Below are 10978 nucleotides of genomic sequence, written 5' to 3'. Positions count from 1 at the left end.
ATGTAGAGGTTTTCTGTAAAAATTACCAGTATATATTTGAGAGAAGTGCCTGGCTTTATACCTGAACACTGAAGGAAAAGTGTATTTTGTGGAAAGTTAGGGTGCATTTTGTTCCTTAAAACTCTTTCAGACAACAGTTGTCTGAAAACTGTTGAATGAAGAGATCCAAGTAAGTACTTATTACTAAATACTTGATTTTTTTGACTGTCATGATTCTTACATTAAGTAAGTTCTCTTTCTAGTCGGATGCAGTTACAAGTGCTCAAGAAGTTGAAAAGATGAGGGTGCAGTTTGCAGCAACAATGGAGCAGCTGAAAAACACAGTGCAGAATAAGGTTTCCATAAGTACCAAAGAAGTTTTTGTAAGTATTTGGAATGGAAAACCTATTTCTTTTTAATTACAAAAAAATCACTAAAGTACTACAAAATACTTTGCCAATGTGTTTTTGCATATTTTGTATTACAAAAAAGGCTACATTATTTTCTCTCTATTGTAACAGCATCTTTAATTTTTGAAGGGGCAACTAGACTAAAAGACTTGATCTCAAGGTAAAAGGAAAGCATAGTACAAAAAGGGAGAGAAGGAATTAAATGGTATTTTACTCTAAGTGTCTTGAATCATTTGTCAGTATTTGTAGATTTACAGTTATATTATCCTGTTTTGTGTAAATATTCTCTCCTGGTCCTTGTAAAATTAGTAAGAACATAGTGATGACAGTTAACAGCACCTCAGAGTGTGATTCTTTTAAAGTCCCCTCAGACAGCAATTCCTGTAATTACAGTATGACTCCTTGATATAATTTTTCTAAAGAAATCAGGATTCTGCGATGGGGGTTTCAGCTTCTTTGTCCCTCCCAATAGCTTCTGAACCTGTTGCCCAGTTTCAGTCAAATCTGTCAGTTTGGAGATCTCAAAATAGGTTATTTTCTGCAAGTTTTGTGAAAAACAAGCAACTGGAGAGACACAATTAGAGCCCTCCTAAGATCAAGTCTGAAACGGGAATGCCAGCTATCAGCTGGTTTCTGTGCCATCTGGCCAGTGAGCAGCCACACAGCTCTGCATGATCCGTGTTCTGGGCTGGTTCACCCTTAGTTGGCAGCTACAGGACGTGGGAGGAGAGGTGTTGGAGGGAGAGGGAATGAGTGATGTGTAACTGCACGCATTGTGAAGGAGGGTATTTGATGACCCTGTGAAAACCTGGGATTATTATGATGGCATGGTATAAAGGAAATAGGAGAGAAATGTCAAAAACCAGCTTTGTTTACTTTGCTTTTCATGGAAGAACTCATTATTTTGTGTGATATGTCTTATCATTTTAATTCCTTGTTGTTAGCTGCTGAACTAGCATGCAGTTCATACACATGTCAGATTTTATTTCATCCTTCTAAACAAATAATTAGAAAGCAAAATCAAGCCTAATGTGGAGGAGGGAGGAAGCAAGATCATGTTCCCACCACCTACTCAGGAGTATTTTTTACACTTCCTATAAGGGCATCTGAGCTGGAAACTCATGGGAATGGCACTTCGACCAAAGTACTCTCAGATGTGATCTGACACTTCAGTTTACGTGTGCTTGTGATTTTACAAGCCAGATGTTCTCATTTAGAAAACATCTTTCCCTCTCTTCCAGCTGTTTATTTTCTTCTTCGTGGGAATTAAGTGGCTGATGTACACATTACCCTTTTCCCTAGAAGCTGTCTGCTGTTGTCTGCTTCCTTCCTAGATTTTCTTCTCTCTTCAGGTTGTTTAGTTGTTTTTTCTTCTCTGCTGAAGACAGAATATGTAATGTCTTTTGATTTCAGGTCTTTTGCAGGTAGAGATTTCCGTATTACAGCACCATTTAAATAGCTCTTCTTGGTTCTGGATAGTTGCCGAGAAGCTGGATCCTGCAGGAGTGTAGAGGCAGGACGTTCTGCCATTTAAAAACTGTAGGATAGGGCCTATGTATGTCATAAATATTTGTTTTAGGAACCGTAGGAGATTTCATTAATATTCTTTGTTTATTCTGGTAAGAATGATTTTGATCTTGCTACCATTCCTTTAGTTTCTTCCATTTTTCCAGCTTCCAGTTTTGTCCTGAACCTTGTACCACCCCGAAGAGTGTTGTACCCCATTAATTTCACACACGTGATGGCTTGGGGGCTGTGCTACTAAGTCACTCTGGAAGCAGGGCAGCCAAAATAACAGAGCCTGATAGTTTGTACTTAGAGGGGTGGTTTTACTTCATTCGGTAGTTAACCAGGTGTGATTCTTCTGGTCCTTCTTATTCCTGCACACCCTAGTTTCAGTTCTAGAACTGTGGCGTCAGTGAAGCATGCAATTCCAAGCATGGTCTCAGAGGAACGTATTTGGGAAAGGCTTTGGAGTAAAATGCAGAAAAGAACCATGCTGGCCTATGGGAGGAGTTCCCCTGGAATTTCCAGGTGCTGAAGGCCTTGGAGATCAGCCCCGCTTTGTTCATCGCAGGAATTGGTGCGCACAGCATTTGGGTTATATTGCAGACGTAAACCAGTTCTGGATTTCAGATAATTTTCTTTATTTTCTAGCCTCTCTTTGTTGCACTTTCTAACCTCTGGAGCGGCTTTCAGGATGAGATAGTGCTGCTAAGCTTCCTCACAAATATGACAAACAGTCTGCAACAGTTCTCAAAAATCCAATCACAGCTTTTTCCTGAGGGAGTGCTAAGATCTCTTCTGGAAGGAGTGACTGTGAAAAGCGATGAGGAAAGGATAAGAGAAACCATGGGTACTGAAAGTTATTACTTTTTTCTTCATTTTCCAAGATTTTGTGGTTTGAATTATATTTATAGAAGGTGCTACACATTGATTTTTTTTAATAATCAGAATTTGCACAGTAAATTAAAATTAATCTTGTAGTGTGTGGATTTATTTTTCATGTAGTGTAGTTTGGGCTTTATTTTTATATATAGAATTATAATATAGGTACTAGATGCAAACATACCTGATACAAATGGCAGAATGATTGGAGAATAATATTTCTACTGGTTTTTTTTTACATTCCATAAGTTTATTTATGTCTTTTTATACTTTTCAGAGCTTCTGAAACGGAGGGGGGAATAAAAAGCTAATTTAACAGGGCTTTGGTTACCAGGAGTATTTGTTTGTAAAATGGTATCCCTAGCAACCAAGTTCTACTCCAGGGGATTTGTAATGCATGAGTGGGTGAAAACAAAATAGAAGAATAAGATATTACCTTCCTGTTGTTGCCCTGTTTCCAAAGAAAACTAATGCTATTAAGAAGGCTCCTGCAGGACTGATTTTTCAGTAGGATGTCTCTTAAGGCAGGGCTAAAGCTTGGCTTTTGGGATCTTGGCACTGCAGGTCATCCTGTGAAGACCAGAGTAATCCCATCATCCTGTAACATTATTATATTTTAAACTTCTGATGTTTTGTTGCTGAAATCCTTCCTTTGTTAAATCTTTTCTTAGGAACAAGAGTGAATGTTTCTGATTTCAAGAACCAAGAATGGCTGTTTCCAGAAACTGCTGATAATTTTGATCAGTTGCTAATCCAGTACCATGGTTTCTGTGCACATGCAATTGGTGTGAAAGGCCTCACCCTCCCAGGTACGCTTTGTAGTTAGGTCTTTTCCTTACTTTCTATGTACACCAGTGCTAGGGAAAAGGTAAGGTATGTTCTCAATGCATCCTCTTATGTCAAAGCTGGAATACTGTATTTTCATGTTTGCAATTTTCACCTCAGATAACTTATTTCCCCTGTTAAAGTATTTTTTCTTTTAAAAATGCACAAATAAACTGTCCTAAATAGAAGGTAGGAAGGCTTCAAGAGGAAGTAGGCATGAGCAAACAGAGGCAGAAACAAGATGGGATGGATAAATGTTTCCTCCTGCTATATGTGCATCTGTATAATCTCAGATAACTTATTTCCCCTGTTAAAGTATTTTTTCTTTTAAAAATGCACAAATAAACTGTCCTAAATAGAAGGTAGGAAGGCTTCAAGAGGAAGTAGGCATGAGCAAACAGAGGCAGAAACAAGATGGGATGGATGTTTCCTCCTGGTATATGTGCACCTGTATAATCTCCACAGCATCTGAATGCAGTTGTGTTTACTGTTGTTAGTGTGTTTTAACACAGGCATAGGAAAGTGGTCATTCCTTCTATTTTGTGTATCCGTGCATTGCAAACACACCCATTCATGCCTACATCATATGAATTTTTAAATAGTTGTTACAAAGTACTAAGCATCTTATCTGAAAAGAATGTGAAAGTGCACTTGATTAAGCCAACTAATCATAGGAAATTTTTTGGTCTGTTCTAGGGTCATTTTTATTTTTAAGCAAACCTTATTTCCTCTACCTCATCAGTTCATGTTTTCTGTCTCCCTATCCTTTATAGAACCTATCCATATAGAATTTTTTTTAAACCTACAGAAGGTTGGGAGGAAAATACTTCCGTTACTTTAACAGCAGTGTCAATGATTTACACTCATTTAGTATTGCATATGAGAACAGCTGTCCTGGGCTGGACTGGAGGTGTCTCTAGCCCTGCATCCGATTTCTGGACATGGACAGTCATTAACATTTGAAGATTATGAGAAATCAAGTAGGAATGATCCTTCCTTCATTATATCCTTCCCTGTCCGTGCAGTTAGTGGTTATGGGATTTCCTCAGATAAATGTTGAGTCTGTAACCTCCTGTTGAATAATCCTTGATAGAGGTTTTTCATTTATCTAATTGGTTTTTGAATCCATTTAGAGTTTGCCATGGGATATTCTTATTGTCACGAGTCCCACAATTATAATTATATATACTATGAAAAGGCATCTCTTTTTGAGATGGTTTTAAGCTCTGGCTTGATAATTTCATCAAAGACCTGATAGTCTTTCTATTAGGAAAATTAGCAAACAGTAATTTTATATTGCACACAATTCATGGTTTTATAACCCCGTATCATATTATTTCTTTTCAGTTGCTTGTTTTTAATGCTGAAGAGGCCTCTTTCTTTAACCCCTCCTTCTGTGAAAGGTGTTCCAAGCCTCTGATCATCCCCAACTTCATTCATTGTAATTTTTCTTACTCTGTTGTGTTGTGACAAAATGTAGTATTACAGATGTAGCACATAGGTTGTTAAATGTTGGTTTTCTCCTCCCCCCTCTGTTTGCATCCTAATAATTCCTGACATTCTTTTTGTTTTTTTGATTGCCACTGAGTAGTGCCGTTTAGTATTTTCAAGGCTCTGTCTGTGATGATTCTAGGTCTTTCCAGGGCAGTGACAGCTGAAGCAGACCCTGCCACTGTCCTTGAGCTCAGTTTGTGTTTTCCTGTATAAGTTATTTGGCCTTTATCGACATTTCGTTTTCTCTGTTAATTTATTGTCCAGCCTCTCAGCTGCTTCATCTGCTTCTTCAGTTAATTTCAGTGTTATGCCCTTTGGTATAAATGGACTGCTGATCTGCAGTCAAATATTTGCTGGAGAGTATAGGGGAAACATTTGTGGGTATGGGCTGTTTCCTTATGCCTTTGCTATAGGGGTTTTATCGGCTGGTTTTCTGACAGACATGCGCTAAGGCACGCAGGATGTGAACTGATCAAAAGCAGTTGTGCTGACCTAGCCAAACAGACTTTTCTGTATTTAAAAAAGCTTACTTTCAGGGATTTATTCTGATTTCAGAAAAAAAGGAAGTGAAACTGACTTGAGGGAAAAAGAATCTTGATTACAGATGTCTTCGGTATTGGATCTCCTACTGTTCACTGTTTTATTCTGTGGGGTTTGTTTTGGTTTTTTTGGGGTTTTTTTTTGTTTTTTTTTTTTAGGAAATCCTGCTATTGGAATTTTGAAGCACAGGGAGAGATGTTATGTTTTCAGTTCCAAAGAAGCTGCGTACATCTTTGCTCAAGATCCAGATAAGTTCATTCGACTGAACATAGAAAAGGCAAAAGAACATGCAGAGCTAATTCAACTGCTCGAACTTCGTCATCAGTTTGAATACCTTGTTCCATATACACAGGTACACATTGCCCATGCCTTGTGCCGAACAGCTGTGGGGTCACTGCCTGATCTGTCCTTTCTAGAACATAAGGAGAACAGATGATACCCATCTTTAGGAAAGCTAACTAACTGGCGCTTTAGTTTAGCGGTTCCTCAGTAGGTGCTGGATGAGGGTGTAGTGATATGTGGGGACAGGAATTACAGAGTATGTTACAAAATGAAAGGGGATTCATTAATAATGAATGCAACAGTACTACTATGTGAAATCCAGAGACTGGATTTGGATTCTGAGACATACTCTGTGACCCATTGGGAATTCTAGGTCCCTAGCAATGGAAAGAATGTAATCTTGAACTGGCCCTTGGTGAAAAAGATATAGTTTATATCTTGACTCTGGCAGAGATGTAAGCTCTTCTCCTAGTTATGACTTGTGATTTTTAGTCCAGTCATAAAGACAGACTGAGGTGCCTGCATCATAAAATACTGGTGGTGGTGGGACCCCTTTTTACCACAATCCAATGATTATGCGCTCACTTGGGATGTGGGAGTTTGAAATTGAGCTGCCGCTTCTGCCTAAAGGGTTTACTGTCAGAAATCAAATCCATCAAATACTTAACAGCTTTTTCTTTTTAGCAGGGGCAGAGGGAACAAAAATATTGTGGAATGTAAAAATCATTATCCACTTGAGGTTTGCGTGTTTCTATTTGTTTTTGAAAAGTAGCATATCCCTATGCTGTTTTTCTTAGATGCCTGTACTCTTCTCATCAATGCCTTGCTTGTGTTTTGTTGTTGTTGTTGGGTTTTTTTTCCATCCAGGCCAGAAATGCAAGCAAATGTTCGATGAAACTAACTGCAAAATGTGACAGTGGTACTCAAACTGATACTCATATCTTGCCTCCAACTATTGTGACATCCTACGAATGGAATGAATGGGAACTGAGAAGAAAAGCTATAAAATTGGTTTGTATTGTTATTACCAGATTTTAACTGTTGGATAACAAAGTTCACAATAAATTACTGTAAACTTTTGTTCCTTGACACATGAATCTAACCTTACTCAAAGACACACACTTTGTTACAACCTGCTCAGTATTTTTCTCCAGGTATTTTCTCTCCTTACTTCTAGACTTTGTTATTCTCCCACTTTTTTCATATTTTTCCTCAGTTTTTTTGAGCAGTACTTCCACTGCTAAGTCTATTTAAATTCCATTTTTTCAGTTGCCTTCTTTAAGTAATAAGTTTGTTGATTAGCACTGAGTTTTAAAGTTGTTTCTCTACACTCAAATTTAACAGGTTGAAGGTATTGCAATATACTCAATATACCATCTTTGTTAAAAAAAAAAAAAAGATTGCAGAAAGGTTTGAGTCAGGCAAAATTTTATGGCAAGTTGACCAATTTATATTAATATTCATCACCATCATGTAAGAGGAGGAAAAATGTAGTAATGGGCAGAGAGAATGGTTAGGAATACCTTTGGATGCATTTGACCCTGCAGAAGCTTTACGTGAGCTAACATTGATCTTTGAAAGGTATCAAAGCATGAGGCCCTTTTTTTTTTGAGGGGTGGGGAATGACACTCTTTTCATTTTATCCTGATTCTTCGTGTTTCCTAAAGCAATTCTGCTTTTTTTTAAAACAAACAAACAAACAAACGAAACCAAAACCAAAACCAAACCAAAACAAATCCTCTTTCATGTAGGACCGGAGGGTTAAGAAACAGAGCAAGTAGGTTTTCTGTTGTATACATAAGGTGGAGGAAATGTTTGTTATACTATCATAATGATTTTCTGATGGATTGGAAATCACAGTCTGTCCACAGAAGGTTGGCCACATACAGAAAAGCTTTTAACATAACAGTATACGTTTTAAAAGCTTCTTTGTAGGGTTTGCCAGCACATGCAGTCGTCAAGCACCTGATTTTCACAATTCAACCAAAATTAACTTATGAGTACAAGGAATATTGCAGTTACCAGTATCAAGTGGACACAGAATACTGCAGGGTTGATAATTTTTTTTCTGTGAACAGATGCGCTATGGAGGCTTGTGGTCTGCGCATAAGTCTTGTGCATAAGATCCAGTTGTTAAATTAAGATGTCAAAGTGTGTCTTCGTATAGGTGCTTCAACTTCCATTCCAGTTGAGAGAGACCTCGCTGGTGGAGTCTGGAGAATATTTTGACTTCCCCTGATACGAACACCAAATTTGGCCGATGTAATCACACTCCAGCTTCCACCGACTGCAGTGTCTGCTGACTGGACTGGACTTCACTTACATGTAGGGGTCTGGATCCCATCACCTGAGGCTGTATTTTGTGTATTTCCATGACAACATGATGTCATGTGATTTACAGTGTTTTACATCAGTGCTGACCTAGAAGGCTCAGTGGAATAAGGAACATCTTGTTGTTTCATGTGCTGACTTTGTAGTATTAACACTTCATGAGAAGTGGTTTTGTTGTTGTATCTACAGCAGTTTCTGTGACTAAAAAGAGCTTTATTATTAAAGTACCTTAACTTTTGCCCTTTGCCAAGAGGTTAATGAACAATGTCTTTAAAAAAGGCATTTTTTTCCCTTTTATCTGATACTTATTGGCCCCAAGCCTCATCACATCTGGTAGAAACCAGAGAAAGACTTGATCCTGTAGTTGGGTTATCCACAATATTCAAGATCCTCAAACTTTTTTTAGGTTGCAGATGCCCAAAGAGATTTATCCAAGCCTGCCATGACATTCAGTGTGCTTTCAGGTTGATTTAAATTAATTTGAAGCACTGGAAGAGCTTACTATGAAAACAACATTTTATTCTAACAAAACAAAGGCTTCAGCATTGAACTAAATTTGAAGCACAATGATGAAAGGAAAATACGAAAGCAGTAAGAGGCTGACTTAAGGTTGTGTGGGCTACATACCGTGCTGTTCACACATCCTGTTAGTTCGGGAGTGATCAAATCACAGTCGCAACCGGGTATGGACAGTAGGGTGAAGCGGGCTTGTGAAGCCCATAGATGTAAAATCTACAAATGCACTGAAGTATACACTAGTGCTAAAATGTTCAAACAAAATTTTGCTTAATCTGATTCCTTTTGTGTTTTTAGGCCAATCTGCGCCGCAGATTAACTCATGCCATGCAGACTGATCTCAGCCATATGAGAAGAGATAACTCCACGCAAGTGTACTTGCCAAAAGATGTCAGCACCCAGACCAAGCGTGACAACTCAAGCAACGTACCCAGACCACAGATTTTCTTGGCAGGTCTCCGAGGAGGATCATCTCCTACTACTCACATGGTCGAAGTAGACTTAACAAGAGCTGTAGATGAAACCTAAGTGAAAATGAGAAACCTAAAAATATATATTGAATGTATATATAAAAATCCTTTCATATATCTGAATTGAGAAAAAAAAAATATTTTACTGTGTCTGTTGATTCCAGGAGCAGTTCATTTATTTCCTTTATCTTCTCTGTTGGGGTTGCTGATTGGCATTAAGTGACAGAAACAATAAGCCTGAAGCATCCAGATTTTAAACAGCAATTTAGAATCAAAATGTTCCCAAAACTTTAACTTAAACTAACATTTAAATGTGTAGTGTGTGTTCCGGGATTTTCTTGAGGTTTTAATACGATTGCTTGCTGAAACACTGTTGTTAAGAGCCGTGTCTTTGGTACGTGGAAAGTATAATGTAGGACAAACAGCTTTTATGAGATACGAGGCCAATGCTGCAGCTCCTACAGAGGCACATAAAACTGATCCCAAGAGAGCCACCCGAATATCAAAGCTCCACCCTTAGAGCGGGCTCCTCAAGAAGGCAAAACCAGCAAAATGAGGCTCAGTCTAGGTCCTTGGGCCTGTCTGTTCCTGCTGTCACTAACCCAAGTGTCTTTGCACAGTAACAGGCATTAATGTGTTGGCCAAAGCAGGGAGGCTGAGAGAGGGAATCCACCTTGGATGGCTCTGGCAGCCTTTCAGGTCCCTCATAATTTCTGTCCTCACGTGCTGGTGAGCACACTGGAATCCACAGGAACTTCAGGGCACCTTTTCAAAAGCTCTGTTTCACTTGTGTTTGAAAAACTCAAGCACAACAGGAAAAGGCTTTGAACTTGCTTTCACTGTGGAAGGGAAATATGTGCCATGTCTGATCAACACAACTGCAGCTACTACTGCTTGTGAAAACCTGAATTATTTGAGCTTTAAGAGGAAACATCTTCTCAAACAGAAGTAGGGGCTGCTTTAAAACAGAAATAGTTTTCACAACAACAAAGAGCTCCACCAGTTATTATCTGCAAAATGTCCAGGTGCGCAACTGTGATTGCTGAATCTCTGATTAGGTGCAGCGTGGTTTCCTGGGTCGTCCTTACACAAGGTTGTGACAATGAAGCTCAGCTGCTGAGTGGTTTTTCTGTGGCATTGTGCAGGATAGCATTCTCTTTTTGTTTAACTATCTCCAGGGTATCTGGCTTCACTTTTTACAGTTATACAGCTGGGACAAATCCACAAGGCATTGTTAAAAAAAAAAAAAAAAAGGAGCAGAAGGTGAGCACAGAAAGAACTTAGCTAAATGGTTTTCCACTGGGTGATTTTCTTTTGTGAAAATAAACTAATCAGTAGCAGCCAGATGTGCTGCTCCTCTGGGTTTCTAAATTATGAGCTGGCACCAAGTTTTAGATTAATAAAAATATGAATGCTATTACCATCTGCAGTTTTTTTTTTTCCAGATAAAAAAACCCCTGTTGCTGCTTTATGACATACTTTTTGTTGTTGTGTTCTCTCTATATTTTTAATCACCATTTGCTTTGAACCTTTTATGTTAAAAGTTCTTCCTTTGAGCCAACAAACTGGCATTTCAAGAATCCATAAATAAATTTATTTAAAAGAAAACTGGTGAGTGAAAATCCCTTTTATCCTCCTCGCTGTTCTTTTCTCAGTTCCTTAAGCTTGACTCAGTAGTTTGCAGGCAGCAGTGCAGGCACTGAAGGCACCCGGTGGTTCTGTCACCGACTGGAACATCTCAGC

At 38.6% G+C, this 10978-nt stretch overlaps 1 protein-coding gene across 1 annotated transcript; it reads left to right on the top strand.

The window, feature by feature from the left end:
• Nucleotides 1–242: 242 nt before the first annotated feature.
• Nucleotides 243–9293, top strand: LOC104457520 (chromosome unknown open reading frame, human C6orf165; the record flags this gene model as incomplete). Its single annotated transcript, XM_010076980.1, has 6 exons — nt 243–362; nt 2547–2745; nt 3449–3586; nt 5795–5988; nt 6786–6929; nt 9063–9293. Coding segments are annotated over 6 exons (1026 nt in total), but the record flags the coding sequence as incomplete, so codon positions are not given.
• Nucleotides 9294–10978: the final 1685 nt, after the last annotated feature.

This window comes from Pterocles gutturalis, unplaced genomic scaffold (assembly GCF_000699245.1).
Source record: "Pterocles gutturalis isolate BGI_N339 unplaced genomic scaffold, ASM69924v1 scaffold13593, whole genome shotgun sequence".
NCBI classification, from domain to species: Eukaryota; Metazoa; Chordata; class Aves; order Pterocliformes; family Pteroclidae; genus Pterocles; species Pterocles gutturalis.
Note: the sequence above shows the minus strand (reverse complement) of the source record. Positions and strands in the feature narration are given on the sequence as shown.